Raw genomic sequence first — 20,688 nt, forward strand, 5'->3', positions numbered from 1 at the left:
GCGGCACGTGACGCGCGAGGCGGGGCATGCCGGGAGCAGGGCGAGGGGGCGAGCCGGCTCCCAGACTCCCGGGGTGGGACGGGCGCGCCGGGGGGTCCGCGGGGAGGGCTGGGAGGGCGACGTTGTGAAGTCGAGCTTGGGGAAGGACGATGAGACCTTGCACTGCGTGGCCCCAGAAGCGCCGAAATCGAATCAGTGGGCGGACATTGCAGGCAGGCATGCTGGGGTCCATATGAAGACTTCCGATCACCAGTTAACAGGGCAACGCGCGGTTCCAGGAGGTGGTGAGCAACTTGTAGATGTGCACATACGGGGCTGCGTTCCTTCATTCAACACACTGACCGCCGGCTATGGGCCAGACAATATACTGGGAGTACATATTATTCTATGTATAGCGTTTAGCACAATGCCTGCCTCATAGTAAATGTGTTAGTTGTGGTTGTTGCTGTCGCTGTTATTAGGGGCACAGAAGTCAACAAAGCTGAAATGGTTCCTGTCCTCCTGAAGTTAATTCTTGAGTGGAGAAGGTGCGCATTAGTCAGATATTATTTAAATAAATATCTACTTAAAATTATATCCAGTGCACTGAAGGAACTCTGATTTAAAAGTAGAGGGCAAGGGAGGGTAGTCAGGGAAAACTTCTCAGAGGAAGGTAAGGAGTTAGCCAGATGGAAAAAAAGGCAGGGAAAGCCCGAGTGAGCTCCTTGGGTGGGGTGGGGCCCGGCAGAGATTGCTCTTTGGGTAAATGGAAGACGTCCAGCTTGTCTGAAGCTTCTTATGTTAAGGAGAGAACAGTGTAATGGAAGTTTGAGAGGTAGGTTGGGCCAGACCATGCAACACTTAGTAGGCCATTTTAAATGGCCTTAAAACCTTAATTTAAGGGTTTTCAAATTTCATGTAAAAGGACGCCATTGAAGGGGTGGAGGAGGTGGGTGACTTGGTTTTTTTTTTTTTTTTTTTAAAGATTTTATTTTTTCCTTTTTCTCCCCAAAGCCCCCCGGTACATAGTTGTGTATTCTTCGTTGTGGGTTCTTCTAGTTGTGGCATGTGGGACGCTGCCTCAGCGTGGTCTGATGAGCAGTGCCATGTCTGCGCCCAGGATTCGAACTAACGAAACACTGGGCCGCCTGCAGCGGAGCGCGCAAACTTAACCACTCGGCCACGGGGCCAGCCCCAGACTTGGTATCTTTTTTAAAAAAGTATGCCAGCTACTATGTGCAGAGTAGACCAAAGTAAGAGGTGGAAGCAGGGAGATTGGTTAAGACTTGGACTGCAGTAATGAAGATGGTGAGAGATGGATTTGAGATACACTTTTGAGGCAGAGAAACTTGGCTTCATGTGGGAAGTTAGGGGGATTCCCAGTCTTCTAGCTTAACCTACTGAGTAGGCCTAAGGAGGTGCTCTTTATTGAAATGGTAACTCTTGCAAGGGGAACATATTTGGAGTTGGGGGGAGATCAGGAACTCAGTTTTGGACTTTAAGAGGCCTGTGTCATCCAAATGATCAAAAAGGCAGTTGGATATAGACCTGTGGATTTTAGAAGAGAATGTCAGCTACAGAAATCTAACTTGAGGATGCTGTGAAAGAGAAATTAGTGCAGCAGATTGACGTTTGTAATAGCTGACCTCTGTCAGGCCCTGGTTCTACAGAATGTATTCTATAAAAATGATTCCATGTTAACATATGATGAATTTACTATTAGATTCTGGGTGAGGCCCAAGTTACCATGCAGCTGCTCTCTTTTATAAATGGGAAAAAAATCCCCCAAAGGCTAAAACCAACAATTTATTTTAAGCAAAGGTATAAAGCTGTACACAGTAGCCAGACATAGTAGAAACACCACTCTGACTTAGGTCAGGTCATATCAGAACAGGGCGGGGGGGGTGTCACACTATAACGAACTCAATGATTTATTATTAATGACTGGCAAAACTATGACATGTTTGATCCTTTGAAAAGTGTTCCATTGTATGAAACTGGCATGTCTGTCAATAAGCAATCAGAAGCCGAGTTTCTGGATTTGTGCCAGCCAACATTATTGTTTGTTTTGGCGTTTCTCTAAAACAGCCAAGCCTTTCAAAGGAGTGCCACAACAGTTTTCTACAAGGGCATGCTGTCTTTCCCATTAGTGGCGCATGAAAATTTGATTTTATATATACGTACTTAAATATAAGAACATCATTTGTAAGGCACAGTTGAGCCCTCTCTTCTTCCCGCCCCCATCTCTCCTGTGCATGCCTCTATCCTACTACTTGCTGTGTTGTTGATTGATTCTTCTCCTCTATTGGAGAGCAGACTTGCTCATCTTTGCATCCTGGCACATAGCTGGTATTTACTGTGAAATGAATAAACAAACAAAATCTCCTCAGCCATGTCAACTTTACTTACCTGGCTTTATAGAAAAGTGAGGCTCTGAGCAGTCTGTCCAGGGTCAACATAATAGACATCCGTCATCCTTTTTGGCTGCCTGGGATCTGAACTCCCTTCCTACATTTGGGAATTCCTCATCTTATGAGCTTGTTGGTAATCAGAGCCTGCCTCTCACTATAAAAGCTGAAATCCGGATATTTTCTCTGCTTCTCCATGTGACCCTGACACTACAAATTAAGTAGTCTCTGGATTTTGAATTGGGAGCCAGAGACACGGCAAAGTGGAGTCCTGGAATTATTCTCTTTGGTGACCATGACAAACACAGCAAGTTCTTCGAGTAACCCTGGCTGCCATGATAGTCAACTTCTGCCCCTGTGGCCTTGGTAACCAAGTGGTGGCCTCTAATCCTCAGGAGAGATGGTGTCCTCACTGCACTGGGTTGTGTGGAGTGACTAGACGACAAAGGGTGATATTCGAGTTGCCTAGTCTCCAAGCCCAATTTCTCCAAGCCTCCTGGTGATGCTAACCTACCTATAATCCTCTAAATAAATCACTTTTCTCCTTAAATCTACCAAGACTGGATTCTGGTGTTTGCAAGTAAAACATGACTCATATAGTCACACAATAGCAGAGCTGAAGCTGTAACCCAGAACTTTGGACTACTAATTCTAGTGCTTCTGCCTAACAGATGGACCTCTACTCTCCAACTCACATTTTTTACAACACATGTTGATGTCTCTAGATCATCCTTTGTTCACCGAATTTATACTTTCAATGTCGGCTGATTAATATTTCAAGCAACTGCACGGTGAGGCAGCTGCCAGTGGAACATTCAGTTTCAAATGCAGTATCGTCTGTACAGCTGTTTATGTAATATTAAAATTTTTTTGCATTTCTGTCCTTTATAGACATAAGCGGAAAATGAAATAGTATTACTAATTTGAGAAAAAGATGAAAATTAGCAGACATGCTTAAAGCAGATCTTTTGCCTTGGTAGAATGCTTATTGGACTAAAGCCAGCTGTGCTTTATTTATGAAGGAAACAGTTTAAGAATGTTTCCTAACTCTGAAAATATTTCATTGGCTATTGTTGTTTAAAAGACAAAGTGAATAAGTGATTTTGTAATGTTTTTACATCTCAGTAGCAAGTCTATTCAACTTTAATATAAGTGATTTCTGTAAGTTTTTGTGAACTTGTACAAAAGCAGGCAAATGGCACCACATACACCTCTCTGTCAGACTGAGTGCGTGCTCCAGGAGCATGTAAGTAATGACTGGTCACCATCTCCTGTGAGGGGCCCATAATACAGAGTAGGGAAAAGACCTGGGGCTTTATTTCCAGTTTATTCTCGTAGCCTTCAGAAAAATAGGTTACTGAAGGTTGTTCCTGGAATTGCAGTATATACACTGGCCAAGAGATGCCAGAGTAGAATCTCTTGGGACTAACGTATGAAAATACAGTAAGAGGACTTTCTGAAGGGAAACTGCTAAAGGTTTTCTGCTCCCCCGTGCTCACCACACTTCAGACACACTGGCCTTCTTTCTTCCTTAAACACGTATTTTAACCCTTTTCAAAGGCTCCTCACTCTTTTATCTGGCCAATTCCTATTCGTCCAAATCTTACTTGATGTATCACTTCCCACGGGAGCCGTCCTGGCTGCCTCCCCAACCCAACAGGTCAGGGCCCCCTATTCTGTGTTCGCAAGCAGTTTACATGATAGTATGAAGTAATGAGTGATGAAACTAGGTAATGTCCGACTTCCCTGCTAGGCGGTAAGCTCTTAAGGATAGGTACCATGACTGAATTCTCTTCCGTATCCCTCACCTACCACAGTGCCTGGTCCTCTCGAGTCACCGAATAAATATTTGTGAATGTGAGCACTGCCACCAAATAGACTGGAAATTTCTTCTGAGGCCTGGACAACAGGTAGTGTCAGGAAGCTAGTATTTCCCACCTTCAGTTCAGCAGTCATTTATTCAGCCCCTTCTTTGTGAAGATAGTAGATGAGACAGAAAAATGTGGGAGATAGTACTTGTATTCAAGTAGTTTTCAGTAACAGGGAAAGACAATGACAGAAATCTTTTTCCCACAGTGGCAATCCCTGTTGGATTCTTGCACATTTCCAGTGAAGAAGGGCCCCTTCCATGACCAGCCCAGTGTGGTCACAGCAGTTGTCAGTGAGTTCAAGAAGGAATCTTCCATCTTAGCTTCCAAACCTTTATCCTATTCTGTCTTCTGGGACAATTACTCTTTCTCTGACACGACAATCCTTTTAGTTTTTAAAAGCAGCTCTCAGACTCCTGCTAAAGGTCCTCTTGAAGCTACACACCTGAAATTCTCCCCATCGTTCTCCAGCAGCGTGGTTCGCAGACCCCTTTAGTACTCTACCAAACTCCAGCCTGGCGGGTTGGCTACTCTTCAAGTTATCTGTCAGATCTGGAGACCTTAATGTTATAATTTTACTAATGCAACCTAAAATTGCTTTCATTTTTAGTTTTATTTGACTCTCATTCCTCGACCAGTCCAGAATTTCGGAATCAGAAGAGGCCTTAAGATAAATTCATTTACTGGTTACCCAAAGCAGAACCTGGGCCAATTAAAATCACCTGGATGCTTTTTTAAGATAGACTCCTGGGCGCCACCCACAGGAGTCCTGATTCAGGAGGTCTTCTGTTTAAAAGCTTCCCGTGTGACCTGCTGTGCAGCTTGTTTTGGAAAGCACCTCTGCCCCGATGCCTGGCACTGTCTTATGCAACATATTACCGGTGTTCTAGTCCCTATTATACTTGATTCTCTCCTCTGGCACGGAGCCCACCACTAGGAGGTATCCTAGCAAGCATTCTTTTGATTCCCAGGTATGTGACACCTAGCGTCCATTTAGTCTTAAAATTATACATGAACAGAAAATCAGTTACTCATAAACATGAAGACACATTTATATAGTATAAATATAATATATAAAATAGTATATTAAAAATATACTATTTTACCACCTTATTTACAAACAGAATTGGGAAGAAGGAAATAAGTGATACTTTGAGTCGGTATTATTGAGCGCAGAGTTTCCAGGTTTCCTCCAGTTATCCCTCTGCTGTTCTCTAAACTCAGGAAAGATGAAATGATTGACAGTGATCTAACTTCAATATGTGTAAGAAAGAAAACAGGCTGAAAAAAGACAGTAAATGCTTTCTGTCAAACCAGGAAGAAATAAGCACCTTTTACTAGGGAACAAGAGAGTAAGAAATATGAATTCCTTTTTTATGGTGATGAACAACCTCTCAACAGCAGAGTGCTTGCCAACGAAAGTGAGGGTTAAAGAGGAAAAAGAAAGATATTAAAAAAAGCCTTTCTCTTCAACTTCTTTAACAGCATAGTTTCAGTATGCTAATAACAGTAGTTTATTAAGAATAAGGAATAAGTTTTTTACATTTAATAGGTTTGACTTACACCTTTATGTTCAGTAAGGATTCTTTGCCTTTTGTTTCATATGCTTGAGACCAATGAAAACAATGGTTATTATGAAAATTTATAAAATTTTAGTTGATAAAAAGATTCAACAGTAAGCTTATTAAATTTTACTCAAAAGTAAACAAAACATATAAAACCTGAATTTTACTAATAATGCTAAGATGAGCAATTCATTTGATCATTTTCCTACATTTCCTTGTTTTCTTATCTACCACATTTCTAAAAACTTTTCTGCAATATATTTATTATTTTAAATTATCCCTATATTGCTTCTCTCCCATCAGCTCAAATAATCAGAGGCAATGCAATCTGAATTTGGGAAGAAAAGCATCATACAAGCTCCAGTTGCTCTATCACACCCAGCAGCAGTCTCTGTCATGCTTCCACCATTCCATAAAAACCACAGTATCTTAGGATCATGAACATGTCTGTACTCAGTGATTTTCTTTCCTCCTAAATGAACATATAAACGGGGGGAGAGTAAAGTTGTGATGGTAGGTCAGATGTGGGCCTTGTCAGACTACCCCATACGTGCTTAGCTCTGAAACAACAACTCTAATATACCATCTCTTGGGGTGACAGCCCAAAGGGCCACAAGCTGGTGGTATTTCTCTCTTCTGAAAACAAAACAAAAAGAATGGATTCTGTTTTCCAGGACAGGAACTTTCCTGTCCGTTGAAAGTGAAGAAAGGTATCTGGGGCCTATCATCAGGTCTGCAGGGCTACTGCTCTGCTGCTCCCTCTCCTGCAGTCGCCCCCAGCAGGACTGACCCTCTGTTTTCTTCCTGCCCATCAGCGCCCTCGGCCTTTGCATTCTCCAGTTTAGATGCCTTGTGCCGTATTTCACTCACCCCCTGACCCTGTCATTTCACCTTATCCAGGTGGCAAGCGCACCCCTGGAAGAATCCAACTCTGCACCTTCCTCGAGCCCGCCGCTGGGCGGCAGAGCAGCACTGGAGAAGCAGCGCCTGCAGGCACTGCCACTTCACGACTGCCTGTCTTAACTGGGGTACCAGTATGATCTGACAGTCTTCCCTTTTCCTAGTTAGCTCACTCTCACACTTCCCACAACCAGTTAAAAACTTCTCCACTCTATTATTCAATGAATACTGAGTGCCCACTAGGTGCCAGGCATTCTTCTAGGTACTGAACGTAACAAAATCCCTGCCCTCATCAAACATAATGAAGAGAGACAGACAATTATCAAAATATATAAAGAAAAATATATTAAATAAGTGCCAGGAAGACAAATAAATGGGTATGGAGTGCTGGGGAGGTTCTAATTTAAAAAAACATACATATTCAAATGTAGTCACGTCACTTAACAACGGTGACGTGTTCTGAGAAACGCGTCGTTAGGCGATTTCGTTGTTGTGTGAACATCAGAATGTACTTAGACAAACCTAGGTGGTAGAGCCTACTACACACCTAGGCTATATGCTACTAATCCTATGGGACCACCGTCGTATATGCGATCTGTTGTTGACTGAAACGTCGTTATGTGGCACATGACCGTATTAACTATAGAAGACTGCACATACTCTAAGTGTACAAATTGTTGGATTTTCACAAACTGAAACATCCTATAACCTATAAAAGAGAAAGGAAAGGCCTCATTGAAAAAATGCCATTTAAGCAGAGACCTGAAGGAGAGGGAGTGAGGCACCTGAAAATCTAAGAGTATTCCAGGCAGAGGAAACAGCCAGTGCAAAGGCCCTGAGGCAGTAGCCATGTCTAGTTTGTTTGAGGAAGCAAGGAGGCCAGTGTGGTTAGAGTGCAGTGAGGGAGGGGAGTCATAAAAGATGAGATCAGAGAAGTAATGAGGACCAGACTGTACAGAACCTTGTGGGCAACCAGAAGGACTCTGGCTTTTACTCTGAATGAAACAAAAAACCATTGAAGGATTCTGAGCAGGAGTGACATGTTCTGGCTTAAATTTTAAGAGGACCCTTCTGATTGCTGTGTTGAGAACTGACTGTAGAGGGGGAAGGGTGGAAGCAGGGACTCTAGTTAGGAGGCTGTTGCAATAATTCAGAAGAGAGATGATGGTGGATTGGATCAGGGGGGTGGTAATGAAGTTGGTGAGAAGAGGTCAGATTTTGATTATAATTCAGAAGCAGGGCCAACAGGGTTTCTTGAAGGACTGGAATGTGAAAGTCAAGGATGACACTCAGGCTTTTAGTCTAGAAAACTAGAAAGACGGACTTATCTCCTGAGACTGAGAGAGGAGTTTTCATGAAAGTGGGAAGATTGGGAGTTTGTTTTTGGACAAGTCTGGAATCAAGAAGGGAGGTGTAGGCTAGAGATGTAAATCTGGGCATTCTCAGCCCATAAATGGAATTTAAAGCCAAGAGACCAGAAGAGATCACCAAAGGAGTCACTGTAGAATCTACACCGTAAATCAAGAGAAAAGGTCTGAGGACTGAAGCCTGGGGCACTGCAAGTGTCAGAGGTTAGAGATGAAGAGGAACCAGCAAAAGAATCTGAAGAAGGGTGGAAATTAGTAGATTAGTCTTATGGAAGGCCCACAGGGTGGTTACAGTAGCGAGGTCGTGGGTTAAATGCTGCTGATAGGGTAAGATGGGTCAGTGTTAACCTTGACAAGAGCAGTTTCAGAAGATCGATGGGGATGCAAGTCTAAGTGGAGTGGGTTCTGGAGAGAACGGAAAAAAGGAAATGAAAATACAGACAACCTTATCGAGGCATTTAATTGTAAAAGAGAGCAGAGAAATGAGATGGTAGATGGACAGGAGTGAGGATTCAAGAGGACCGTGGTGGATGTTGTGGTGAACCCCTCAGATCCCAACTTTAGGATCAAGGTAATTGGTGCTCATTCCCCAGCAGCTAGGGGCGTTGGCTGCTGGCAGCTCACAGCTGCATTCCTCTCAGGAATTGCCCTCAGCTGAAGGAAGCTGCCTCCAACAAAGTTACCCACCCACCCAGCAGCCCAGAGCCAGTGACGAGTCGATGCAGGAGTCCAAAGGCCCTGCCCTCTTGCCTTGACTCAGGATTTCTCTGAAGGGCTGTCTGAGAGTCACAGATACCTGTGGGATTGATTAAAGCTGCTGTTGCTCACAACTAGAAGGAACCACAACTAAAAGTATACAACTATGTACTGGGGAGATTTGGGGAGAAAAAGCAAAAAAAAAAAAGAAGATTGGCACATTGTTAGCTCAGGTGCCAATCTTAAAAAAAAAAAAAAAAAAAAAACTGCTGTTGCAACTAAGGTGACCAACCACGCCGATTCCCACAGGACTGAGAGGGTTTCTGGGACACAGGAGTTTCAGTGCTAAGACTGGCACAGTCCTGGATTGCTGGTCATGCTAGTTGCAACTGCATCACAGTTCAACTTCTCCCCGTGCCCAGAATTGTTTCACTTGCTCTCTAGTGTTTTTCCCAAAAACACTCCCCCCAAAAACTCCTGCACAAAACTCCCAGAATCCTCTCCAGGGAACAGACAGGCAACAGAGCTTTTTAAAAAAATTCTTTTTAAGACAGAAGAAACCACAGCCCTTTTGTATGCTACTGGGAATAATCCAGTAAAGAAAGAAAATCTGATGACAGACAGAGACTTGCTGGAGCAAGATCCTTGGGTAGTTAATAGGGGGTGGGACTGAGTGCATGTAGGATATGATTGGCCTTAAACAGGAACACAGACATTCCTAACAGGAGGGAGGCTACAAATGCTGGGGGGTGGGTAGGTATCATGGGTAAGTTTATGGAAGCTTTCTTTTTTTAGGGAAAACAGAAGCAATGTCATCAGCTGAGCTTGAAGACGAGAGGAGATACTAGAGGTCTGAGAAGGTATGAGCTGTGCGTTTAGTAGAGAAGATTGACCTAAGGAAATGTAGTGGTCCTGCAGGAACAATGGAGGTTGACTGCCGTCATTTTCCAAGTGGAGCCTGTCAGCATGTCTGTTTTCTTCCAGCCACCTTCAGCTGCACAGGGCAGGCACAGAGCAGGCAGAGACGGATTAACCAGGGTTAGGATTTGCCAGGGAAGCACAATGAAGCTAGAGGGAGGGAAGAGAGTGGAAGGTATACACAAGAATCACCACAGCGATGGCTAGTGGAATCTAAGCTGAGATGTGAAGGAAGCGAGCACTAGGTGGGGGGTGAATAGATTACAGGGCTCGGGGGGCCAGATTATTAGTACTGGAGAAAAGCATGCTTGAAATCAAATCTAGGTTATGACTGTGGGGTTGAGTGACTAAGGAAGGCTGAGGTCAGCAAATGACCTCCAGAGAAAACAGATTTGGGCAGAAGGGAACTCTTTTCAACTTTCCCCACCAAATCTAAACCTTTATCACATGTGGTAGGCAAAATAATACGCCAACCCCACCCCAGAATGTCCAGGTCCTCATCTCCGAACCTGTGAATACATACCTCATTTGGAAAAAGGGACTTTGGAGATGTGATTACATTAAAGATTCAAGGAAAACGCCCTGACTTCTGGCTTAAGCAGCTGTGCTGATGGTGCCATCTACTGAATTAAGGAACAGGTTCCAGGGGGAAGATGATGGGCCCAGTTCTAGACCTGCTAAGCTGAAAAGATCTGAGATGGATATGTTGAGCAGGCATGTGGATATCCAGATATGGCCAACATTTCAACTTGAAGTAACATTGGGAGTTTCCTTTAGATAGAGGGTAATTAAACTATGATCATGGCTGAGAGAAAGTATACAGAGAAGATAATCTAGGATCAGAAAGTATTTTTCTTTTGCCCTGCTTTATCTTCCCAAATCTCCCTGGTACATAGTTGTATATCTTAGTTGCAGGTCCTTCTAGTTGTGGCATGTGGGATGCCGCCTCAGCATGGCCTGACGAGTGGCACCATGTCCGTGCCCAGGATTTGAACCGGTGAAACCCTGGGCCGCCACAGCAGAGCGCATGAACTTAACCACTCAGCCACGGGGCCGGCCCCCAGAAAGTATTTCAAGAATGATTATGTAATCAGTGAATAAAATTCGAACAAGACGGCAGAACAGGTAAGGGATTTACTTTAGATGTGAAGAGGATGGGGCCACAGTAAAAGAAAGAGGCGGAAGGAGTGCTATAAATATATTTGTTTCCTTTTGCTGCTGTAACACATTACTACAAGCTTAGTGGCTTAAAACAACACAAATTTATTATCTTACAGTCATGGAGGTCAGAAGTTCAAAATGGGTCTTAAGGGCTAGAATCAAGGTGTCAACAGACCTGTGTTCCTTCTGGAGAGTCTAGGGGACAATCTGGGCCTCACCTCTTCTAGCTTTTGGAACATAGAGGCTGCCCACCTTCCCTGTTTGTGGCCTCTGCTTCTGTGTAATGTCTTCTCTGACTCTGAACCTTCTTTCTCCCTCTTACAAGGATCTCTGTGATTACACTGGGTCCACCCAGATAACCTCCGCACCTCAAGTCTTCCTTGAATCCTTCCTTTGCCTTATACCACAGTTATCTGAGTCAACACTGGTCTGTTCATTCACTCCTTCATCTCCCCCTTCAAATCTAGTGCCCATACTGCATCTAGGGCTGTTTAAGTAGGCAACTCTCAACTCCCTACCCTGCTCAACATGATCCCTGCCCGACCTTCCCTTCTCTACCTTTTTTCCCTTGATAACCCCAGTGAATCCTTCAGGTCTCTTTAAATGTCATTTCTTCAGGGAAGCTCAATCTGAACCTTCAGCAAGGTTAGGTCCTTGAGATATTTGGCTTGCAATAGAACAAACCCCTCTCACCTTTAAAGTAATGAAACAGTTCTGTGATTTGGTGGCTATTTCCCATTTTGCCAAATTCTGCCCTTCACTTTAGGTGCAGGTGACCTGCAGGTCAAATCCAGCCTGACGCCTCCCTCTATACATAGTTTTATTGGAACGCAGCCACGCCCATTCATTTACATACTGCCTATGGCTGCTTTCACACTGCAACGTGGAGCTGACAGAGACCACAGAGCCCCCAAAGCCTAAAGTATTTACCATCTGACCTGCAACAGGAAGTCTGCCAACTCTTGCTTTAGTGGCTTCTTTGATGACCTCAGCTACATGCAGAACTTATCAAGTGGTCAAACTGTAGCAAAAGAGAGTAAAAATGTCTAGCTGATTTCCTTTGTACGCTGTCTATAACAGCCTCTGGTGCCTGAATTTTATAGGTGAAAGATATGCTTAGCTCAAGGGAAAGAGGGGGAAGAGAAAAAGAAGTTCAGACTCCTGCACTTATTCTTCATTCCAAAGCTAGGCCCAAGTGTGCCCACCTGACATCTGTGGAACACACTGTAATTGAAATGCTAACTGACCTCACAGAAGAACTACACAGAGCAATGATACAGCAGTTCAAAAACGAAGAGCGCTGGTATCAAGAAGAGCACTAAGCAAAACTCCTTAGTTCGTATCCCTCTAAGCAACCTGTTTGTGGAGAAGCAACATTTTCTCTCAATTATCCCCATCTCTTTCTAAGATCCATTTCAAGAATTTACAAAACGCAAATTTGCTATGGTTCTTTACTATTTACATTACATATTCAACCATATCTATCTATCTATCTATCTCACCAACTGTTTTTAAATGTACTATTTCAGAACTTTTATTACAAGTATTAGACTCCCACCCAGTGGAGTTTCTGGCCTGAGCTTTAAAAAGTCAGCCATAAAAACTGCACCATCACTCTTTCTCTTATTCTAGTCTCAACATACACTGGAATACACTGGAATCCAGGGTAATCATCACACATCTTCCCCCCCAAGAAAAGTACTTAAGGATAGGGTACAATAAACATTAAAAGTCCCTAAGCCTTGGCCAGCTGCTACTTATTAGCCACTGAAACTTCCAGCGTCTCAAACTCGCCTTCTGTGAAATGGCATTAATACTGATTCATCAAGGCTGTTTTTAAATAATGAATTCCAGTGTTTGGTAATTGTGAAGTCTGTATACAATTAGAGGATAAGCATGCTATCTGGAAATATGAACGAAACCAATTAATGCAGTGAATGCCAGCATGAATCACTTCTGAACAGCTTATACCAAAGACTAACCGCCTTTACCAAATGTTAGGCACCGTGCTAACTGCTTTACTTGCATTTTCTTACTTCACTCTTTGAAGTAAGGATGCTTTGAACACTTTGAAGATGTTTCTATTATGTTCATTTTACAGGTGAAGAAAATGAGATTTAGAGGTTGAAGTGCTAAAAGTCATCCATCTCATAATTATTGGATCCAGGACTCAAAATCAGGTCTGCCTGTTTTTAGAGCCAGTGTTCATGACCATGGTGCTATATACTGCACCTCCTTAAGACAGGAATGGATGTACATTACCAACATGAAACACAGCATCACAGGTTGAACATCCATGCTGTCTGGGTAAACATGGTGGACTGAGCACATGCATCTACTTCCATTCCCTCCTGAACTGCCGATAAATGACAGCAAAGAGTTCTGTTTGTTTTAAGGTATAAACGTAAAAGGATAGAAAATGGGGAGACAACAACAAGAAGTTAGAAGTTGAAAAACAGGTGGACAAGTAGTAAATAACATGGTAGACCCAAGAAAACTGAATCCTGAGTCAACAGTAGGAAAAGCGAAACCACCACCAAATTTACACCCTAGAATCCCTAAAGCCTCAGGAACTGGTGGCTTCACAGACCTCTGGAAGCAGGAGGTGAAGGGGGAGGCATAAAATAAGAATCGGTTGAAGGTTTAAGTAGTCAGATACTCCCTTCATCTCTACATAGCTAAGCAGCCTCCCTCCCAAATTAGTTTATTTCCTGAAAAGGACAAAATAGAGGATTCTCTGGATTGTGGGGTGCTAGGCAGTTACTGGCAGGGGTATTGTACTCAATATAGAGGTTCAGTGAACAAATGCATACTGGACACCAGATACGGAAAACAAGAGATCCAACATGGGAGAAGAAGAAAAGGAATCCCCAGGATTATGGTGAAGGGAGATCCCAGAATATGGTCATACACCAGGCACAGAAGATGATAAGCCCAGACTGGGGGAGGTCAGAAAGCTCCAGAAAGAATTACTCAGCAAGGTGAAATTGTCTATCTGATGAAACCGAACATTGTAAGCAATTTAGATAAAAAGTTTAGTTAATTTAGTGGTAAGTTCATAGAAAACTAAGCCTAGGAAAAATAAAGGGTGTACAGGAAAAGAAAACACAAACAGCAATTGGAGCCCTAATGAAATTGATCTAATCAAAATCATGCTAATAAGTACACTGTGAGAAGAGAGGTGTGAGTGATGGAGGCAAGGAAAGCGATCTAAATCCTTACATGCATGGAGAATTCAGTAGGCAATGTCTAAACAGAAAAATCATAAAGTAACAATGCAATCATGTTATTTAAGAGACATGAAGGTGAATATCAATATAATTAGCTAATAGGAGGTGAAGGTAGTTGCCTTTGGGAAGGTTAAGGACCATCCCCATTCCCCAACAAACTGGGAGAACCATCTCACTTAAAAACACAGCATTTCCCCTTTGACCGCATTACATATCCTCAGCACCAAGAGTAACGTTGCCTTTCACAAAGACTGCTTAAAAATAAAACAATGTCGCTTTATCAGGATTAGCAAATTCTCCAGACCAAAACAAGAGGAATTCAATTTAATGCAGTTTGTAACAATCAGACTATCATAGTAGTCTCACTAGTGATTACTGGTTTGCAGCAAAAGGTGGGTTAAGAAAAATAAAAACCCAATTTTTCTTAATTGATATGTTTATTAAAAATATAGACTATTGGTCTTGTCCTTAAATGTCACTGTGGTTGTGTGCTGGATTCCATAAAACCTGACTAATCTGAACAATATATACTGTTCAACAAATACACTGCAGACAGAAGTAAAAAGGCAAACAGAAATGACTGACAAGACAGTGCCATTGCAGACATAATTCCCTTATAATTAAGACTTGCTAGAAAATGGAGTTTGACATTATTTACAATTACACCAACATTTATGGAAGCTGAATATCACAGGCATAAGGGCATACTATGGCCACAAAATGTTTTCAACTTCCCAGTTTTATATTTCAGCTACGAAGGTCAGTTACTAGAGCCAAAGCTGTTGAATCAAACAAGTAGAACTTGTATGTCCATTCAATCAGAGTCTCTTACATCTTTCTGGGCTGTTCTTTTGCAGACAGGAGTAGAAACTGTAACCAGATTCTTCATCTCATGCATTCACCTGTGATGTCCAATCTTCATATGCTGTCCAATTTCTTTAAGATAAAAGGAGCTGAAAGAAAAATAAACCAACCCAGAATTTGTTTTCAGATCGAGGAGCCCACAAGTTACAATACGGAATTATAAGATTAGGGGGTAAACCTTACAGGTTTAGTTCAACACATTTTTTAAAACAATGCCACGCGGTGGCCAAGCATCTGCCGGCACAACTCAGCAAAAGGGACTCACGCTTTCAAGGTGGCCCATTCCAGCATCAGGTGGCTATGATTATTATAAAGTTCATTCTTATACTATATAAAATCTTGTCTTCGGGTAGTTCTACTTCCCAAGGCCATAAAGAGTAAACCCAATGCTCTTTCAAATGACAGTCCTTTACTTTGGTGATTTAACTGTCAAAGGAACAAAACTCTAGAAAAAAAAAATTGGCATTTTTCACCTTTAAAAACACATTTGAAAGAAGGCAGAGGTTGGGGGAAAACAACACTGAACTAGGGAACCAGAAGAGCTGGACACACATTTTGATCTCCCACTGACTAGCTATGTATTGTACGATACAGTTCAACTTGAGTAGTTGTAAGGGTCCATTAGGATGGTGTAGATGGAAATTTCTAGAAAAGTAGGAAGTGTTGTCATAGGGGTCTAAAGAAGTGATATTATTATTGTATGTAAAAGTGCTGTGGCCAAACTAAGCATAGAAAAAGATGCTCAACATCACTAATCATTAGAACAATGCAAATTACAAGTGCAATGAGATACCACCTCACATCCATTAGGATGGCTAGTATCAAAAAAACTGTTGGCAAGGATGGGGAGAAATTGGAACCTTTGCATACTGTTGGTGGGAATGTAAAATGGTAAAACTGCTATGAAACACAGTATGGTGGTTCCTCAAAAAATTAAAAATAGAGATATTTGGGGGCCAGCTGGGTGGCGCAGCAGTTAAGTGCACACGTTCTGCTTCAGTGGCCAGGGGTTCGCCAGTTCAGATCCTGGGTGCGGACATGGCACAGCTTGGCAAGCCACAGTGTGGTAGGCGTCCCACATATAAAGTAGAGGAAGATGGGCATGGATGTTAGCTCAGGGCCAGTCTTCCTCAGCAAAAAGAAGAGGACTGGCGGCAAATGTCAGCTCAGGGCTAATCTTCCTCAAAATAAAAAAAAAAAATTTGTACATCCACGTTCATAGCAGCATTAACCACAGTAGCTCAAACATAGAAGCAACCCAAGTGCCCAAAGATGAATGATGGATAAGCAAAACTGAGGTATACAACAGAGTATCATTCAGCCTTAAAAAGGAACTTCTGACATATGCTACAATGTGGATGAATCTTAGGACATTATCTGAAGTGAAATAAGCCAGTTACAAAAAGACAAATACTGTATGATTCCGCTTATAGGAGATATTTAGAGTGATCAAAATCATAGAGACAGAAAGTAGAATGGTGGTTGCCAGGGGCTGGGAGGAGAGGGGAATGGAGTGTCAGTTTTACAAGATGAAGAGAGTTCTGGAGATGCATGGTGGTGATGGCTGCATATTATGAATGTATTTAATGCCACTATACCGTAGACTTAAAGGGCTGTGACCAAAAAAGCTGCAAGAATGATCTCCTTTCTCAATACCCATACTAAATTAATACATTTTGTTAATAGTAAACTGAAGATATTGAGATCTGTCGGAAGCTGACCAAGTCACGTCCAGTCCTTCCTACTAAATCTTATCAGAAAAAAAGGACCATCCATCAAATGAATGGATAAACAAAATGTGGTATATCCACACAATGGAATATTATTCAGTGATAAAAAGGAAGGAAATAATGACACATGCTACAATATGGATGAACCTTGAACATACGCTAAGTGAAATAAGCCAGACACAAAAGGTCACATATTATACAATTCCATGCGTATTAAATATCCCTAAGAGGCAAATCCATAAAGGCAAAAGGATTAGACATTGCCAAGGGCTGGAGAAGGAGGAAAATGTGGAATAACGGCCAATGGGTATAGTGTTTCTTTTAAAGGGAAAGAAAATGTTCTAAAAATAGATTGTGGTGATGGCTGTGCAACTCTGACTACACTAAGACCCACTGCAGTGTGCACTTTCAATGGGTGAATTGTATACTAATATGCCAATTATACCTCAATTTAAAAAGTGATAATAAGGAACAGTATTCTGTGTTTTCTTAAAAAGCAATCTATATCTAATAGAAGGGTCAATGAGAAGAAGCAAATATTTTACTGGGATCTAAGTCAAGAAAAAACGGTAAGAGGAGGAAATAAGTAAATCTGGGAGCTGTAAAGAGCTGCTCAAGCGGCAGGCTGGTTGGGCGTCTCTGTTCACCAGAGCTCCCTCTCCTGGGGAAGCAGAGGAATAGCACAGACAGTGCAGCGCCACCGAGTGAGGGAGACACGGCCCGGGCCCCACGTGAGCCTTCTAGAAGCCGGCCTCGGTAGGGCCTACATTTATTGGAATCATCCCTGCCCCTCCATCCAGACGTGCCAACGATGTACAGCAAAGAGCAATGAAAAGAATATCGAACTGGGAAAGAGGGGAGGGGGCAAATCACTTCTGAGATTCTCATCAGCGAAACTGGAGAGCGGATCTCGAAAGCTGCATCCAGCTCTCACACCCAGGGTCCTGTAACTCTGAAGCCTCGGCCCAGCGCCTCTGAAAGTCGACTTCTCACCTGCAGAGGGATACGCAGACTCTTCGGCCGGCCTCTCAAAGGCCTGCTGTCAAGACCAGGTAAGGCAAGTAAGTTTCCACCGAAGGGAAAATCAAATACAACCTCAGGTCTTATCACTAATCCTACAGACTCTCCCCCAAAACGCAATTATGTATTTCACCCTCTGTACAAATAAAAGCAAAATCTTTTGGATTTCAGAGATCAGCACTAAAGGAAGGAGACTGTTGAGTTGAGTGAGAGCTCTGGGTTTCGGGTCAAGATCATTCACCGAGTCGCCGAGTGACCTTGAGCCACCATTTCTCCACCGTAAATCTGCCTGGGAAACGCGGGAGCGGCTCTGGGGGATGCCCCTCAAGGTGTCTCCGTTCTAGCCCTCACGGCAAGGGCGGGGTGATCAGCCGCGCCCGTGGGCACCCCACCCGACCGCAGCGCCAAGCCGCGCACGGCCCTGCTCCCCGCGGCCGCTCGGCCCAGCCCGGGCCCCCGAGCCTGCGTCACGCGGGGCGCGCGGCCACACCTGGACGGACACTCACTGACTCGCAGCAGCGCCACGTAGATGAGGAAGTTCCGTATGGAGGAGACCACGTCCTCGCGCATCTTCCGTTTCATCTCCTCGGGGTCCAGCTTCGGCGCGAGGCCCTCGATCCGGAACATCTCGAAGCCCGCTCCCAGCTCGCAGCGGCCGCTCTCGGCTCTAGCCAGGGCCGCCTCGCGCCCGGAACTCGGCCCAACCCCATTTCCTGTCCCCGCCCCTCGTCTTCGCGCGCGTCGACGGGGGGCTGCGAGGGACAAACCTCGTTCTGCCCGAGCGGGGCTGAGGGAGCGCGGCCGCAGGGGGCGAAGGCGGTCCTGCGTGGCGGGCTGAGCGCGGCCTGGAGCCGGGCGGCGCGCTGGAGAGTGCTCGTCCGCCGCGGGCGGAGCGGCGCGCTGCGGCGCCGTCGTGGGCAGGGAGCGCTCGCGTTGGTTGAGTACTCGGTACAGTTCTACCCCCTGGATTAGATGTGATCATCATTTCTTAGGTGAAAAGCTAAAGCCCAGAGATCTGTAAAACAACTTGCCCGAATGTTCTTTAAAATACCTCCGGAAAAAAAAGTGTCGAGGAAGAGAGATGAAACGATATTAGCAAAATATTAAAAATTGCTTAAACCGGTGATTAGCACATCATTTTAGTTAATTATTCTACTCTTTCTATTTTGAGCGTGTTTGAACTTTTTCATGTTAAGTTAACACAAATAGACGAAAGATCTCCGAAGTTTCGAAGGTGACGAGACTTGCTCGAGATTACACAGCTAGTAAATGCCGGGCAGGGTTTTATCCCTACTTAGATCTGTGGGATCCCAGACACAGAGTTTTCAACATTTTCCATATTGTTACTGTGTTCTCAGTTCTGGAGTTAACTCATTCTTACAAATTATGATATTGGCTCAGTTATACAGTATGTTTTAATCGAGTTTAGATCCGTTCAACATTTTACAGATGAGAGGGAGGCTTAGAACCAGGCGTGCTGCTTAAAGTCAGGAAGCGAGCGATGGGCAGGTTCTCCTGCGGATAATTACAATGTCAAGGGGAACTCTCCTCTGCACGCTACTGCTCCCTGTTAGTCTTTAACACTTAATGGCTGCGTGCATGGGCTTCCTTGGAGTGAGAAGGCAGGAGCTTAATGCAGCCAGATTTCCTGTCACGGACTCATTGAAACAATGTCAGAAGGCTGCTGCCCCAAATTATGCATGCCACTTAGCCATAAATCATTCTTAGACATGAACCAGATGACTGAATTGCTCACATAATTCAAAACGAAAATGCTCCTTCTTGACTGCTCACTGCATAGCAACAATGGACTTTGGATAAATTAAGACAGTAATTTAATATGGGAGCAACTGACAACTGTAAGCATTGATGCCCTCCTTCCTGATTGACAGAATGCAACGCACTGGGGCAAGAGAGGGAACTCACTGCCCATTCAGGCTTTGAATAGCCTCCATCCAGTCCTTCCAGAATGTTTAGAAAGCCTGTGCTGATGCTGGAAAGCCGGGGCCGTGGAAAGAACCTGGATAGGAAGACTGGAGACATGGCCTCTAGATCTGGCACTCCCACTCTCTAGCCATGTGACAAGGGACAAGTTGGTTTCACTGCAGCTCCTTTTCTTTAGTTGTAAGGGGAGGAGATATGATTAAATGCTCTTGAGAGTCCCTTTCAGTTCCAGCAGTCTATGCATTCGAATTCTAATCGTATCATCTAGGATGCTCTGGTCTGAAGTGTATGGATGTTAAAATATTATCAAATATGATCAGACACCAAACCAGCCAGTGTGTGTGTTTCTTCCATGGTAGGAAGAATGTAACAATAAGGCATATCTCATCCATTTGAATTAATGAGGCAAAACGGATTGGCAAGGAATGAGTTCTTATGTGATTCCAGTAACTTAGACTGAGTTTAAATAAATAGTTCTCATATGGAACTACCGATTTTTTTTTCTTTACTGAGATGCTTTTGAGTAACTTGCCTGGATTCATCATGAGCCAAAGAGAGAAGAAATTAGCATAAAATCGTGTTTCTTGGTGAACAGATTTTTAACATTTGAATTGTATTCATCCGATGTTATATAAAAACCTGTTTACTTGACGGATGACGTGGCTGTAAATGGCTGGTTTGTTAAGGGCAACGTTATTCTCATAGCAATTCTCTGAGAAAGGTCCGGTACCTGCCTACCTGTAGAGAGACAGGAAAGCAGTGGGTGGAAATAAGGTGTGGCTGGGTCTGGGGTGAGGCGTTGGTCCTGGAGGCCGTCTGGGAGGGTGGGCTGTCCCCGTCAACGTTCATGCTGGTGAACTGTCTCCCCCTTGCGTGGCTCCTCTAGTGGTCATGTGGGAAACACTACAAGAGGGTAGGCTACTTTCTTTGTCTCTTTTTTTAGCGGTTTTTATTTGCTTGCTTGTTTGTTTGCTTTTGGCTTGTAGGTGATGGTATTGTCCAGTTATGGTTGGTGTAGGTGAGGCAAATTGAGAGAAC

At 43.7% G+C, this 20,688-nt stretch overlaps 1 protein-coding gene and 2 long non-coding RNA genes across 3 annotated transcripts; 2 read left to right on the forward strand and 1 right to left on the reverse strand.

The window, feature by feature from the left end:
* The first annotated feature begins 21 nt into the window (after window positions 1-21).
* LOC139079588 (uncharacterized) lies at window positions 22-14,539 on the forward strand. The gene is made up of 4 exons (XR_011533329.1): window positions 22-284; window positions 6,721-6,848; window positions 9,579-9,643; window positions 10,611-14,539. It is a non-coding gene; the product is annotated as an uncharacterized lncRNA (long non-coding RNA).
* Window positions 14,540-14,689: 150 nt separating this feature from the next.
* On the reverse strand, window positions 14,690-18,643 carry TOMM5 (translocase of outer mitochondrial membrane 5). The gene is made up of 2 exons (XM_008539771.2): window positions 18,213-18,643; window positions 14,690-15,045 (listed from the first exon to the last, which is right to left on the reverse strand). Exons 1-2 carry the CDS (start codon window positions 18,331-18,333, stop codon window positions 15,011-15,013), a joined length of 156 nt encoding a protein of 51 aa, XP_008537993.2. The 5' UTR covers window positions 18,334-18,643; the 3' UTR covers window positions 14,690-15,010.
* Window positions 17,386-20,305, forward strand: LOC139079589 (uncharacterized). Its single transcript, XR_011533330.1, has 2 exons — window positions 17,386-17,738; window positions 17,878-20,305. It is a non-coding gene; the product is annotated as an uncharacterized lncRNA (long non-coding RNA).
* Window positions 20,306-20,688: the final 383 nt, after the last annotated feature.

The sequence above is a fragment of the Equus przewalskii genome, chromosome 26, assembly GCF_037783145.1.
Source record: "Equus przewalskii isolate Varuska chromosome 26, EquPr2, whole genome shotgun sequence".
Taxonomy (NCBI): domain Eukaryota; kingdom Metazoa; phylum Chordata; class Mammalia; order Perissodactyla; family Equidae; genus Equus; species Equus przewalskii.